The following is a 16,825-nucleotide window of genomic DNA, read 5'->3' as shown; positions in this document are numbered from 1 at the left end:
ATCAGAAGCAAACACTTGTAAGGAGGGACAGGATCAGAAGAGAGAATAGAATAAATGGAGGGCAGGATAGGATTAAGGGAAATATACTTAGTTTTTCACAACATGACTACTGTGAAAGTGTTTTGAAACATTACTACACGTGTATAACCTGTATTGAGTTGCTTTTCTTTCTCAATGAGGGTGGCTGGGGAGGGAGAAAGGGAGAAAATTTGGAACTCAAAAACAAATGTTTAAAAAAATTGTTTTCACATGCAACTGGGAAATAAGATATACAGGAAATGGGGTATAGAAATCTATCCTGTCCTATAGAAAAATTGAAGGGGAAGGGGATAAGGGGGGGAGAGATAGAAGGGAGGACAGATTAGGGGAAGGGGTATTCAGAATACATGCCATCTTGGGGTGGGGGAAGGGATGAGATGGGGAGAAAATTTGGAACTCAAAATCTTGTGGAAGTGAATATTGAAAACTAAAAGTAAATAAATTTTTAAAAAAAGAAAAAGGAAGTATAGCACATGCTTGGGATTTACCCACCCCACACTCTTATTGGCTGATTTTGTTTCACAAAGGTAGCAGTTACATCTTTCCCCAGGGTTCTACTGAAAACTTTGAGGAGCTGAAGGTATCCATCTAATGCTGTTTAGATCACAAGGCCCCAGTGGTATTCTTTCCTCTGTGATTATCAGTTGATGTCAGTTAGTCAACTAGACTTAATTAGCTTTTAGAGAGGGACATACTAAGGTAGTAGAGTGAGAATAATTGATACAGAACATTCCCCAAAAATTCTGTGACATACTCTCCCAACAGTACACAGAGTCCAGAGAAAAGAGGGCTTGTGTTTAAAAAGCACATGTAGCAAAGAGGTGCACCTTTGTGGGATACTTAAAAAGTTTTGCTTCAGTACAGTGTTGTTTTCTCCTTCCTTGTAGAAACTTGAAGTTGCCTTTCCTCATCGTGTCTAGTTTTACATTGGCTCCCAAAGCAGACAGGGTGTCACCTGTTCTGAGGATGCTGCTAGGACTATGACAGCCATACGCAAGTCTTCTAACTCTTCAAGTTCATAAGGTTATCCTCAGGTCAAAGCAGGAGGAGGGGGAAAAAAGTAAGGGGAAAGAAATGGAGACACTCTCTTACCCTGGCTCCCAAAGGATTCCTTCTCAGTGGAGGAAGCTATGCCAGCTTCCATTACTAAGTTTCTACACACTCCATTGCCCAAATGAATTCCTAATTGGCTTGCTATTTTACATTAAAAAAAAAACACATCCAGTGTGACCAAGTGTCCTCACCCAATCCAAAGAAGCTGCCTATGTAGTGTCTCTCCATTTCATCCAAAGTCTTTTAGGGACTTCTAAATGGATCAAGAAACATTTTACACTTAGTCTAAACCCTTTGATTGATCAAATCAATAGCAGTATCTAGACTTCACTTACACTTAGTTCGTATCTCTGATTTATTGACTCAATATAGGTATTATCAGGGCAAAGTAGGATGGGGGTAATTGATTGACTGACTTAATCAATACCTCCTCCTTACAACAAAAAATTTGTTAGAGGGAGGTGAAATAATGGATGAAATGGTATTTTTAAAAATTAGTTATCCTTGATATCATGTGGATAATTAAAAGTTGGTTATATTTCTCTAGTTTTTTTTTTTAGATTTAATGTGTTCTTCAAGTAGAAAAGCAGTGTGAGAAAAATAATCTGAACCTCACAGTCAGTTTTGGATATCAGTGCTGAAGATTAAATTCTTGTATCTTTTTTGTAGGTTTGTCAAAGACTGGTTTTCTGAGAAGATTCCAGTGGTCAAAGTGGATTTCTGTACAGTGTTGCCGCGTTTCATTTCTCTGTACATTTTCTCCTTCCTGAATCCCATGGATTTGTGTGCAGCTGCACAAGTTAACTGGCCTTGGAAGTTTTTAACTGAACAGGTCTATCTATGGCTCGTCAGTTCTTTGTCACAAAATACAAACACATCTATCTGTCAAGGCAGCTGCATATTTTGGTGGTCTGAATAACATTGTTTTGTGATCCTGAGTACTGTGATAAAATTTTGAGGAACAAAACTGTTTTTAAACTTGTACTCAGGTTTATAGGGTCATAGATGTAGAACTCAAATAGACTTCACAGGTTTTCCGTTCCACTCCTCTCATTTTGTAGATAAGGAAACTGAAACCAGGTTAAGTAACCTGCCAAAACTCATAGTTTTACTAAGTGACAGAGCAAGGAAAATAATTTTGAAATTTTATTCCTCAACATTGTATTTTACTTTGTAGTTAGGTAAAGTGAGAACATGTTGCATAGTGGAAAGAGAATTGACTTTAGGGTGAGGAAGACTGAAATTCAATCTTGCCTCCACTATTTGGCTATGGACAACCTATTAGTATTTCCAAGCAGTTGATTTGCTCATTTGAATTGGTGGAGGAAATTTCAATGCTGGGATTTTCCTATAACAATGGAATCATAAGCCTGGATGCACACTCCCCTCCTCCAATCAAAATTAACCTTTATGAACTATTCACCTAATTATGGGAAACACCATTAAATATTAAATGTTAAACTCAGGGGAAATATCGTTCAAAAAAATAGATGACACCTTTTTCCCCTGGAATTTCCCTTCATGACAAATCATTTCTATTCCATTTTGTCTATATTTTATTGTGTGTATACTATGTCATCAAGCAGTTTAAATGTGTTGGTTTTGTGTAAAGCCCGAATAGCTTGGCAGCTGTAATCTTTCCACTGTTCTCTACCTGGCTGACATCTGTTTGCTGACTGGTAGCTCTAGCTCATCTGAGTTGCTTATCAAGTTGTTGAACTTAGAAGAAGCTTGCCCACAGTGGCATAAAATTGGTGTCTTCCATCATAGCTCCTGCTTCTACTCTGTTGTGCCCTTATTTCCTTTTTTCTTTCAAATTTTAAAAATGCTGTTTTATTAAGTATTATGGAATAAACCACACCTCACATCTAGGTTACTCCTTAGCCTGACACCTGACATGTTCCCATATTTAAATTTTATTATTTCAAGCATTAGAATAATCGTTTACTTTATAGATGTAGATATAGTTTATTTAGATATAGTTTAGTATTTTCCTAAGAATTAATAAATTTATGACCGCTTTCTCAATAATTAATTGATTGGCTTGATCCTCTTCCCCAAGTCAATAAATATTATTTATTTATTAAACTATAGAAGCCTCTTTTCCCAATAGTACTCATTTGTTGTTGTTCAGTCATGTCCGACTCTTCATAGTTACTCATATATCACTATAAATTTATAGTTTGTAACTTACATATTAAAACCCTTAATCTCCCATGATTAAATGAATGTTAAGGTTATTGGACATGTAATTTATTAACAAATGAAATCAGTAACAAAAGATATAATTATGTATCATATTTTTGACAATGGGAAAGATTATAGGGACAATCACCTAAAACCTTCACTCTAACAACAGATGATTCTTTACTTTTGGAAACATAATTCCATCATTCATTTCATTCAATATACTAATTAGTCTCTCAAGAATATTCTTCATATTTTTTCTCAAGATGAAAGTTAAATTCAGCCTTTCAGGAATTAAATTGTGTTGGTCTTCTTTATTTCTTCTCTACTGAGTCATTATAGGTAGCATCTTCTCAAGAATACCCTATAACTGAAAATTCCTCACAGACTTTTCAGAGAATCCTTGTTTTACCATAAAATATCAATTGATAGCTCTTACAGAAAGAAAGTTTTCCCCAACTTCTTTGTCTCGGTCTTCTCTATAGTTTAGCTTATAGTTTCTTGTAATCAAAAAAAGCAACATATATTCTCTCCAACTCATTAGGAAGAAGCAGCTCATAGAATGACAGTTTAAACTGTCATTCTAACCTACCAACCCAAACTGCTTTTTCTGCAACATTCCATTTAACTCTTAAGGATACAATAACAGAATCTATAGTCTATGTAGGAGAGCCTAGAGAAAGAGGTGTTACACTGTGATAAAGCAAACTTTTTAAAATTTAAAATAGATACACTTTTTAAGGAAGGTCTATAATGGGACCCTCAGAGAGCAGATTAATCTAACCCTAGAATGGGTGAAAGGGAACTATGCATAATGATTTATTTTGAACCCTAAATTGAAGTCATTTTAAATGTCCCCTAAATTCTAGGGTCAGGAGAATAAAATAATCCAGATGGGGGAGGATAAATGAGGGAGATGGAGATGAAGATTACCAATATGGCACCATCACAGATGCAGAACAAACAAGGTTCAGTTCCTATCCCAGAGGGTGGAGTCTATTCTCAGAAGCATAGCAAGTTATGAGATAATGGGAAGCTTAAAACTGAATTAATGTTACCAGTGAAAGAACTCTAATTGTAATGGGGGGGAAAATTCCCAGTGAGTCTTAAAATATTGTTATCTGGAAACTGGTGTTGAAGAAAAAACATGACAGCCTCTCCTTTCCTTGTGTATCTTTGTTTGAAGGATTGCTTGTGGAGGCCAAAGTGCATTAGGTTTGGATGGTTTCTGCCTTACGATCCCCCAGAAAATGAGTATGGTGCTTGGAAGCGTCATTACATTGCCTGTGTTGCCACCTTGGATTGGCTGACCCCAAGGGAAGCTTCTGCTATCTACGGGACCCTCAATGAACCCAAATCAGAAAATGAGGAACAAGAAGAAAGGCAAAGAGAAAGACGCCTAAGAAAAATTATTTGGGGAAGACTAGCACTCCGTAAGAGTCAGTAATACTTCAGAAACCATAATAATCTTCCAAAGTGGGGAAAATGTCTTTTAGTTGGGCCTAAAATGGAAATGAATGTGAACAGCTACTCTAGATGAAGTTTAATTCCTTTTACAAGAAAATCTAATGGTTTGTCCAGATTATTTTGTTGAGCTTAGAGTTTGGGGAGGGATCAAATAGAACTTGAAGTGAAGTAGGTCATTAGCTGGTGTTTGGAAATCTTGTTATGCAAAAGTTTTTGATTTATAGTTATAATTGTATTTGTCACAATGAGATTTGTTCAACCAGTAATACAGACCATAATTTTGCTTTCAACCAAGGGAGTGGAAGATTGTCTCATCCATTCAATTGCTTTAACTTTCACTTCTTTTTGATTCACAGGGGATTAGATGATCATAGGTCTAAAGCTGGAAGGGACCTGGAGGTCTTAGATGACCCAGAGTTCTCTTTACTTTATCGATGAGGAAAATGAAGCCTGTAGCTGTTATGTACTGGTCCTGGTTCCCATAGAATTGGACCTCCAAATCAGGTCTGATGACTCTAAATCCAGCACATTATACCATGGATCTCCTTTTATTTAAGTAGGCAAAAAATACTTTGTGATTTGTTTTACTAGCAATTTACCCAAGTAGGACAAGAGCATGTTATATTTTCTAAGACAAATTCCTTCTAAAGTAAGAAAAACCCTAATGGGGAGTAGAAGCAAAGACTAGTCCTTATTATTTTTGTTTTTTTTCCCTTAAAGTTTGAAGTCTTTATAAGATATTCTGGACTCAGAATGAGGAAGATCATAGTTCAGATCTTATTTCTGACACTAGCTCTGTGGTCATGGACAAGTCACTTCACCTGTAACAATCTATTTCTTTTTCTGGAAAGTAGAGATACCTCTAGTGTGTCTAACTTGTAGAGTTGTTGTGAGGTGATAATGGCAGTGTATGTAAAGCACTTTTCACACTTTAAAGTGTTATATAAATGTCAGTTATTGTTGTTGTCAGTTATGACAGTTGTATGGTCTCATTGGTCCATTCTTAATATTGCACTGGAAAGAAACATAATTAAAGCATTCTTCCCTCCATGTTGCTATTTTTCTTCCTGTATCATCACATAAGATTTATGATGAAAGATTTTATACAAGCTCAAGTAAGATCACTTTCATTGGTATCTAGGTATACTACATGTTTTTACAATTTAGAAAAAAAGATGAAGAAAAGTAATACATAGGAGTAAAAGTAAGAGCCTGGATGGGAATTTAGAAAGAAAAAAAGGGAAGGAAGGAAGGAAGGAAGGAAGGAAGGAAGGAAGGAAGGAAGGAAGGAAGGAAGGAAGGAAGGAAGGAAGGAAGAGAAAAGAAAAGAAAAAAGAAAGAAAATAAGGGTAGAAGCAGGAAGGAGGTTGGGGCACTAGGAGACATCATGATACAATGGAAAGATCATGGGTTCTGGAAGTAGAGGTTCTTAATTTCAACTTAAACCTGTGATGCATTTCCTGTGTGACTTTGGGCAAGTCACCCAACCTTCAGGAGCCTCAGTGTCCTTAACTGTAGGCTTGGACTAAATGGTCTCTGAGGAAAATCTATGAACCTGTGTGTGGCAAAGAATGGGTGAATTAGAGAGAGAATATAGGAAATAAGTTGAAATATGACCAGTCACATTTGTAGCTAAAGCTGCATATTTCTGGGATACCAAAGTAAGTGGCAAGATTGATTTCAGTTTGAGATTTGAAAGGCATGTCTCCTTTGTAGCTATTTATCTCCACTATAGAGGCTAAGAAAAACGAAAAGGCTTAAATTTGGGAAGATGGAAGGAAAAGCTTGTAAATTATATAATCAATTCCCCAAATATGAGAATGACTTATTTTCTTAACATTGTTCATTTCTAGCTAAAATCATTAGGTACTTTCACTTGTAATTCCAAGAGCAAATAAAATCCAATAGTTATTTTTGGTTGGATTATCACCGTTCTATTTTATTACTGATGGTTTCATTTATATCTACATGTCTTTAGAGATACCTATAAGTAAATAGGAGACGCTATTGATATTTATTTTTCAGGAGAGTTATTCAAAGTTCGACCCCCTTGGATGAGTGGAACATGTTGCTCTACAGTGTTAAAATCCAGATGCCAGCCACAACTCCCACAGGTTATAAAGGATCGCATAGGATTGAGTGCAGCTTTGGAGAAACAGCTTGTTTTAGCATCTTTAGAAGCCTTACCTAAAAAGTAAGCAAATCTCCATTTTCTGTAGGCTAGAAATCATTCCAACATCTCAGTATCTATCTTTTAAACAATTCAGTTGACATGTGGTGCTTCCTTAAAGTGATTCAATCCATATTTTGTTTTTAGCTATAACTATAATATGTAGTTTCATATGACTTCAAGATTTTTACTTTTCTTCTAAACATCATTCTAGCTTGTATTGTGATTTTTTATATAGCATTTGATGGTAATTTAGTATCAGTACTTTAATATTTAGGCAATCTTATAGGATTAACATTGGCTTAATGGTTCTTATCCCAAACTATAAGATTTTTGTTTAGTGACCAGTGAATAAACATGCTACTGAAGGAACTGGCTCATATGCTTGCTATAAATGAAACCAGTAGATAAAGGAAGTTGCAGCTTAATGGAAGGATGTCTCACAGTCTCTCAGTGGAAAAGCAAATAAATGATTTGGCAGGATTGGTTATATCCTTCATGCAAAGGCAACAAGAAAGGCCATTTCATAGGACACTTGCTTATCTCCTATGGCAATGCTTATGGTGAGCATTTGTAAAAAGATTACCATAAAAATAGTTGCAGTTTATATACCAACATCCATTATAGAGGATGAGAAGTAGAGAAATTCTACTAAGAATTTAAGATTCTCTGAATTAAATCAATATTTTAATACTTGGGGCAAAGATGAACATAAGGGAAGATGGTGAAAAAATTTTACAATATATAGCTCATGATCAAGAAATTAAAGAGGTCAAAGGCTGGTAGACCATACAAATGTCTTATGCCCTGATGTCATGAATGCTTTCTCCAAGAAGAGGGTTGGGAAGTGCTGGACATGGCAAATAGTAAATAACATCAAAAAATCAGATTGATTCTATCTTAACAGATAGGAAATGACTGATTAGCAATGTGAAAGCCATTTCCAAATCAGCTGCACAGTCACAATATGAGCTTGTTACTGCCAACATCAAAATCAATACCAAAGTAGAATAAAAATGAGGCAATATGACTTGCAGTTAATAACACCAACTTTATTTAAATGAGTTAATGGTAGCAAAAATAGGAAATGGGAAAAATAATAGAAATCAAAAGAGACTATTATCAGTTCTTAAGGAAAATTAACATGTGTAAATCAGTAGCTACAAAGAGGAAAAAAAGAAAAAAGCCTAGAAATACATCTGAGGCCACAAACAATCTTTTTGCTAAAGAGATAGGACAGACTAAGGCAATTTATGTTAATAACTCCTTTCCTGGATCAACAAAATATGTATGAGAACACTGTACCTACATATTAAGTACATCCTTAATAAATATATGAGAAGGGAATAGTCAGGCTTTCATAGATAACACTCTACAGTAGGCTATATCTTTAAAATCACAAAAATGCCCCATTGTACTTGTTTGTTCATATGTTAAAAAAACAAAGAAACCCACCATTCATTAGGTAGAGCAAAATTCTTTCTTGAAGATTCTCCTCAAACATATACACATACACATGTAGCCCATGCATCATATGAAATAACTAGAGAAACATAAGAGGTAACCTCAATGATTCTGTGATGATAAATCTCCAGTGAGGCATAAAATAGGAAGGTATTTGTCACCTTCATGGAGAAAGTCTAGCATAGAGTCCAAATGAAACAGAGATTTCCTTTGGGTGGTGAGGTCCTCCAAATGGATGTTTGTGGATGACATTGTGCTGGTGATTACATCAAATCCCAGAATATTGTAATGCCTCCTAATCAAAATCTACAATTATTTAACAGAGTTCAGGCTATTATCCAGAGTCAAATGGTGCAGTGGAAAGAGTGCTAGATTTGTGGTCTGGGGACCTTGGTGAGAGTCCTAGTTCTATGACCTTACATGAGTCATATAATATTTCTGAGCCTCAGGTTCCTCATCTGTAAAATGATAGGTTGGGACAAAATGAGTAGATGGATACAGTGTCTCCTGAAATCCTTTCCCTTTCAAAGCTTATGATCTATACAAGAAAAGTCAAGTAGATGAAGCATGCCTGTTGTCCAGATTATGATACCCAGTTCAGTGGACATCCCATAGAGTAGGTCCACCAAGATGTAAATTGTGAACAGACTCCACAAATAGACAGTGAATTCAGCCTAGAGTTGAATAGGCCAAGGAAGATAAGTTGGATTTAATTTGGAAAATAATAGTGCTTTTAATGAGGTCAAGCATTCCCTGAAAAAAAGGCATGTCTTTTTAACATTTGCATTCTTCTAGTGATGGATGTCATATGATTATGAATGAAGCATGGGTTACCATAGTCTTAAAAGAATTAAAGTTACAGATAATCCAAAGGGCAATGTAGAGACATGGTGGCCATGAGTTGACATATAACCAATGAAGAATTACACTGCAGCAATGGTGTAAAAAGATAGCAGGGAAATGTATGACCAGAGCAGGAGATGTTGCTATTGAAGGATAACCAGTAGACTATGCTTCATTTATACCCAAGCAATATTGAGACAGAGGAAGGCCCCAATATGTTGGATGCACACTCTCTGTGGAGGACATGGACAAAGATAACACAAGATGAGATGTGACCTATTGAAGTTTTACAGGAATTTGTAGCATGTCCAAATGAGGTGTCCTGTTGAAGTAGTGAAAAGGTATAAACCAGGGGTGTCATAAGGCTCAAATGAGATGACAGATGTAAAGTACTTCACAAACCTTAAAGTGTTATATAAATGTCAATCATTGTTATTATTATTAACCTGATGATGACTTCATTTCCTGAGCCTTCTGTGTTCCTCCTGAACTCAGAAATGTTTACAGAGAAATACAAAAGAATGTTGGTAAATATTTTACAACATGGCTCTCTGGGGGAAAAATACACACACACATACACACTTTAAAGTTAATCTGCATTATTAACACTTTCCTAAGTCTAGACAATCAAGAAAGCAATAAATCAAGCCATGATTTTTAGCAGTTACCAAATTTCTGTGGTATTAATGCTCACAATGAAAATTTAACAATGGGCTTTCACTCACTCCTGGTGTTAACACAGTCAGGAAAATAGAGCAATTGCTCTGTGGGGTGCTGCCAATAGCCCTGAGGAGAGCATCTCTTCCCTTCTAAGCCAGTCTTAAGGTGGCTTATAAAAGTACAAATAGGTGGTGTTAGACTGGCCCTTATACTGTGACACAAGACAAATTATTTTGGGAAGAAAGAGAGAACAGCAGACCTGTGTCAGAATAGTACAGCTCTGGAAAGTGTAAGTGTCTGGGTGGCTTTCACTTGAATTTAGCTCTTTTATGCATGTCCTTGAGTAAAATCAGTTGCTTTGTACTGTACTGCAAACCACTGGACATCTTAGGCACAATATACATCAAAGGGTTGGGTAGTGATACTAGGATATTATAAGGTCACTGACAGCTATACTCTTCCACGTTCTCTCTGATGTGTCTGTATCAGATGATCAGATGTAATGCTCTCTCTCTCTCTGCCTCTGTCTGTCTGTCTGTCTCTCTCCTCTGTGTGTGTGTGTGAAATGATTTAGAGAAAATGCTATGGAGAGGACAAAACTAGACAGTCATGAAGCCTCATATAACTTTTCTGCCTGAGACTATGTTGTTGTTTCTTATATAGTGACATGACATCTCCTACTGCATTGGTGTCACTATAGGGCTAGCTGGATTTAGAAATATTTCTAAAAGGCATTCAAAACACAGTCATCACAAAATTTGTATAACTTTTATGAATTAATAACTCATAAAATGCTTATAAAATATTATAAATATGCAGATAAATACATTATTTATGATCCACATAAAGACCTTTTAAGATAAGTACTACAGGTATTATTATATCCATTTTACAGATAAGGAAACTGAAGTTCAGAGAGGTTTAATGACTCGCCTGTGGTTCCACAGCTAAAAAGGCACAGAGGCAGGATTTGAAGCAGGTTTCCTCCTGATTCAGGTCGAGCACTATTTCTAGCACCATGCTACCAACAGTAGCATTCCTGGACCCTCTTCCCAAATTGTCTACGCATAACAACTCAACTAGACCATGCATTACTGGTGCAATTTATTATATGACATTTTATGGTCCAAAAAAAAAAAGTGACGCAAGTCTAAGATTCTTATGGTTAGAGAATAGCATAGGAGATAGTAGAATCCAATGTCCCAAGTACTTCTCAATCAATTAACATTTATTTACATACTTATTCATATTTATAAATTAGGCAAAAGTATTTTGCAATGTAAAGAGCACTGGATTTAGAATCAGAGAATCTGGGTTTCGTCCCAGCACTGATACTGTGTGACCTTGAGCAAGTCACTTAACTTTTCTGAGACTCAGTGTCCCTACCTATAAAACAGAAATAATATCATTTACATCATCTAACCTCACAAAGTTGTGGTGAAAGAGTTTTGTGAACCTTGAAACGCTATATGACATTGGTTATTATTGTTGTTGTTAGTATATATACATGGCCAACTCTGTCTAAGCACTTGAGACTTCAAATAACAGTGAGATTTAGATTTTTTTTCTCTTATTAGTAAAAAGGTAAAATACGTACCAACCAACATTGAAATTTTGAAACTTGACAACCCCAAAGATAGACTACATTTTGAGGATTTGTGAAAAGCATGCACATTTTAATGAAAATATCAGGAGAAGACAATGTAACATAGCTGATATGTAACCAAGAGTTCTGGAAGAAACAGTAGAAAGATACTGTTTTCCATCACAGAACATGGAGTGACCAATGAGAATTGGAAAGTCATAATATTGGGCAACCTCTGGAGAAATATCACTGCTATTAATACTCTAGGTAGCATTTTTGTTCCATAATTACTTGATTAGCACCTCCTATAGGCTAGAAGTTAGTGTCCATGATCTTTCCTTTCTACTTGCCTACTTGCTGGTAAGGCAGTAATAAAACAGGAAGATTTAGTTGCTGTTACACTCAGGAAGGGGATTTGCAGAGCCACAAAGGAAAAATAAAGACAGGACTAAATGTTGAGATAACATTTTTTGGTATAAATTAAGATTAAACTTTTGGTTTATGCTATCATGTAGAGAATATAAGATCCCACTGTGTTTATTGTTTGGGGATTACAAAAAAGAATTTTATTTGGTAGAACAGAACATTACCTTCCAAAGTCTTTTTACTAGACAATGCCTACCCATTCATGCATCAAGATTATTCAGGATTCCTTGGAAGATAGAACAGAGGAAAAACCTGTTCAATGACTCTGACAAAATTCAGATCAGACATTAAACAGAAGTATTCACCATTGTGATGGTGCACTGTGCACGTAGAGAGATTCCCTGTGGATTATGAAATCTTTCAGATGTTCCTGTTTGTGGATGACAGTATGTTGATTGTATCAAGCCCCAAAGACACTGAAGAGTCTCCTGGATGAAGTCTGTAATCACTCAAAGGAGTTTGACCTGTGTTACACGGCAAAGGCCAAGTGAATGAAGATTGCCTGTTGCCTAGATTTCAACATGCATTTGGATAGACACACCATAGAGGTTGCCCAATATTATATATGCCTTAGATATTTACCAGCTATGTGGTGCTGAGCAAATCCCTTCTTTTAGCCTCAGTTTCCTCAACTGTAAAATGAGGCAGTTGGACTCTATAACCCCTATGGTCCCTTCCAGTTCTAAAGCTTTAATCCTATGATTTTATGAAGTAAAGAAGAATATTCCGCAAAGGACAATAGAAAGATGCTTGGTGAGTGCCAACAGACTATAATTGATTACCAAGAAAGAACACCAAAGAAGAACAAAGCAGGGGATGACATTGAGAAACTCTATGACACGAAGAGAAAATGAGCTAACTATATAAGAGGACATAATGGCTTGTGGATAGCCAGTATGTACCACTGGTGTCTTCACAACGTCAGGAGAAAGTGAGGAAGGCTACCAGGATGTGGGATGTACCATCTGTGGTGAATTGTGGGGTGAACATAGATAAGAGTCACAAAGGATGGGAAGGTTTGGATGGGTTACAATCTGCATCAATGGAAACAACTCCCAAACTGATGAGATCAACAGAACTAGTGGAATATTTTGGATGTATTTTGCTTCCTCTCTACTTTTCATAATCCAGATAGAAAAAAATTTGAACTTAACATATTCCTTTTTGTTTTCCATTTGTTCTTCTGTAGAAAGAATGTGTCTGGAAGTCATTCTTATCCTCTGTTTTCAAATAAACATTACCACAGAGTTGATCAGAAGTATGGCAGCTTTTCACATTCAGTCCAGACTTCTCTAGTGTTGATATCATCTCGGATTCCTGCATATGAGGTATTAATTTTCTCATAAGGCCAGTACTTGGTCTGGAATAAAGTAACAATGGCAATCCTCAATGCCTCATTTTCTAAACTATGTACCTTTTGAAAGGAAAATAGTTTGATCTATTTAGGATTGCATGGCACAGTGGAACAAGCAATGTCTCTGGAGTCAGAGGTCCTGGGTTTAAATTCTGCCTCTGACATGAATTACCTTTGTGACCTTGGCCAAGTCCCTCACTCTCCTTCAAACTCAGTTTTCCCATTTGTAAAATAAAGGAGTTGGACTAGTAGCCTCTGAGGCTTTTCTAACTCTAGGGCTATGATCCTATGATCAAATTTTACTATGCCACATTAAACACAAAGAACAATACAATTCAGAATTCTCCCCAAATTTCTCTAAGACTAAAATAATAACATGAGACCATGATATTTTTCATTGAGTTATTCAAGAAATTTCTAATATGTGATTCAAATTTTTTAAAAATAAAAATGAATAAAATACACACACACATATGTATATATACATAGAGAGAGAAAACACACTGTTCTTTATTATATATACACAATTGTTGTTGTTCAGTCATTTTCAATTGTTTTCCATTCTTCATGACCCCATTTTGGGATTTTCTGGCTAGATAATGAAGTGGTTTCCCATTTCCTTCTCCAGCTCATTTTGCAGATTAGGAAACTGAGGCAAACAGGGTTAAGTGACTTGCCCAAGGTCACATAGCTAGTAAGTGTCTGAGGTCAGATTTGAACTCAGGAAGATGAGTCTTCCTGATTCTGAGTCCAGTGTTCTATCATCTGTGCTATCTAGTTGCCCATGTACACAATAGGGTGGAGTTTAATTAGCTAGCTCAGTTAGTTAGAACTCTATGAAAATAATAAAATAACAAGCATTTAAGTACCTACTAAGTGCCAGTCAATGTGTTAGGTACTAGGAAATACAATAAAAACGAGATAGTCTCTGACCTCAAGGAAGTTACATTCTCACAAAGAAGATAATGTATATAAGTACATATAAAACAGACACAAAATAAATTTTGTGTGTTTTGCTGGAAAAAGGAGTGCCCTGGAAGATGGGGAGATCAGTAAAGCCTTCACGTGGAAAATATTGTTTGATCAGAGTTTTGAAGGAAACAAGGAATTGTAAGAGGTGGAGATGATGAGGGAGTATATTCCACTCATGGGGACAACCAGGCAAAGACCAAAGTTGTTGGTTTCCTTTTGGGAGTCAATAAATTTTTCTCTAATCTATGGTTCCATATTTTACTCCTGAGCCTGGCTAGCTATCTTCTTGGATACAAGGTGATAGGAAAGGATGGATCTGTATAGAAACAGGCAGCTCCTCAGAGATGGAAGTTTGGGAATTAGTGTTAAGAAATGATGGAGGAACAAGCTTCCATGGGGTCTACCTTCTCCCTTCCATGCCTTCAGAGGTTTTATGATAAAAAATAATAGTCACTTCTAAAAAATAAATGTTATTTTAATATTAATTATATTTTGTTCATTAATAACTTGTCAATAAGTGAACTTCATTTTCTGAAACTCAGATTGTTCCTCTAGATGATTGTGGACAGTGTTAAGACTAGTGTCATTCCTCTGGTGTATGAATACACTGGCTTGACTTTGGAAAGTCTACTGCTGCTTGTAGAAAAAGTTCTTGATGGTCGGAATGTACAGAGTATTGGGATATTTAGTGATGGAGATTCCAGAGAAATCAATTTACTACAAGGTAATTTCAAAGAAAGTAGAAGCCTTTTTTGTTTATCTACTATGATCTAATATGTCCATTTTCTGATAATCTTTATAGTAATGTTACAGTTAAGATCAATTTAGTCAAGGAAAAATTTTTTAATTAATTTTTTATATGGAGGTATTTCTGATATCAGTAAAAAAAAATGAACTCCATCTTAACTGACATTGAAATCAATCCAGTTAGAAAGGGAAGAAAGAAGGGAATAAGTTTTTATATAGTGTCTCCTATGTGCCAGTTACTATGTTAAGCACTTTTCCCCCTACAACTATTATCTCATTTGACCCACACAACAACTCTTCAAGGTGGATGTTGTTATTATGCCCATTTCAACTGAGGCGTCAGACAGAGGTTAAGTGACTTGCCAAGGGTCATATAACTAGTAATTGTCTGAGGCTGAATTTGACCTCAGACCTTCCTGACTCCAGGCCCAGTTCAGTATCTACTGAGGCACCTAGACACATCAATTGGAATAAAAACATTGGTTTATTCATCTTGGACCAACAGCCAAAAGACTTTATTGAAATTTTTTTTAAGGGGCTAGGGAAATTCTTTCAGAAATCACTATAATTATTTTATTAGCAGGAAAGAATGTTTTAGAATTAAAGCTGCCTTTCAGAATGTTTATTATAACTTGCACTGGACTTTGCTTATTCCTCCATAATGTATTCTTATAGTATTCTACATGAACCCCTTTAATGTCATCCCTCATACAAGGCATGAATCATCTACTTTCTCTCTAGGATGGCTTGCTCACCCTAAGCTGCCCTCACACTCATAGGTTAGGCTGCTAGAGAAGGACCACCACCCTAGGTACATTCAAAATCTCTCAGGCCCTAGGGGTAACCCTGTTGTGGAAGAATAAACTCTCCCTACTCAGTACTTTAGTTATTAAGCCCCCACCAATGTAATTCCATTTACACAAACCAGCCATTACACATTTAGAACACGACTATTTCACACCACAGATACTCATTTAGTAAAACAAATGAAGAAATAACTACATCACAATCCATACATAAACCTGTATCATACTCTGCAAACAACATAATCAATACCTGTGTGAAAGACTAAGTAAACACAGAAACCTGGAAGGGAAGCACATGAGGGAAGAAAACGTTTGTTTTTAGGGTTACTTACAAATTGAACTACAGGTTTTGAGATCATTGATTCACTGGGGATGTTTGCACCAACATGAAAATGCTTCTCTGTTAACTACTCTCCTTCTGACTCTCACTGTCATAAAAGGATGCTGAGAAACTTTTATTTTAGTTAGCAGTTTTTCTAATCTAGAGATCTACCTATGATCAGACTGCCTCTCTCTGGGCAATTCAGACGATCTGAGCCACATATTCACTTATGAGAATTCTGCATTGTCTGGTTACCTTATAGTAAACAGAACTCATAACAAAGCAACTCAGATTGAATTTCTGAGCAATACAGTTAAGCCCAGCCAGCTTTTTCCTCACTGGGATGCGGAGTTGTTCAATTAGATCTCAGCATCTCTTCCTATACAGCAAAATTGTTACAAATCCTCTTTCGCTTTTCTGGTTTTCCTTCTTACATTGGCAAGAGCAGCAGAGTAAAAGGCACTTCTGAGAGGATTTACCTCTCTCAAACTGTAAGTAGAGGTAAAGGGCAATAGTTAAAACTGAAGCTCTCTTCTGAGTTTGAAGCTTTATTCAGCTAATCAGGCCTGACAGCTGAAAGTTTCTTATTGCTGCTAGTTCCTTCACACAGCTCAAAGTTGACTCCACTCTTGCCCTTTCTGGATCATTCCATTCAAACTTCTTTAACCTCTTCACTTATTCTTAACACACATCACAGGCTTAAATCAGAGCCTCCTGATTCTCAGAGATT

At 36.2% G+C, this 16,825-nt stretch overlaps 1 protein-coding gene across 3 annotated transcripts in view; it reads left to right on the top strand.

Moving 5' to 3' along the window:
- The window catches only part of ECT2L (epithelial cell transforming 2 like), a 97,082-nt gene that overhangs the window by 32,445 nt on the left and 47,812 nt on the right, over window positions 1-16,825 (top strand). For 2 of the 3 annotated variants that reach the window (XM_078155106.1, XM_020973734.2), the window contains exons 3-7: window positions 1,762-1,924; window positions 4,466-4,718; window positions 6,772-6,940; window positions 13,084-13,222; window positions 14,776-14,944. In XM_078155106.1, the coding sequence (XP_078011232.1) occupies window positions 1,762-1,924; window positions 4,466-4,718; window positions 6,772-6,940; window positions 13,084-13,222; window positions 14,776-14,944 (893 nt within the window). The remainder of the gene's footprint in view (window positions 1-1,761; window positions 1,925-4,465; window positions 4,719-6,771; window positions 6,941-13,083; window positions 13,223-14,775; window positions 14,945-16,825) is intronic. The other variant, XM_078155105.1, reaches the window with a different exon arrangement.

The sequence above is a fragment of the Phascolarctos cinereus genome, unplaced genomic scaffold (assembly GCF_003287225.1).
Source record: "Phascolarctos cinereus isolate Bilbo 61053 unplaced genomic scaffold, phaCin_HiC Scaffold_5;HRSCAF=322, whole genome shotgun sequence".
In the NCBI taxonomy this organism is placed as follows: domain Eukaryota; kingdom Metazoa; phylum Chordata; class Mammalia; order Diprotodontia; family Phascolarctidae; genus Phascolarctos; species Phascolarctos cinereus.
Note: the sequence above shows the minus strand (reverse complement) of the source record. Positions and strands in the feature narration are given on the sequence as shown.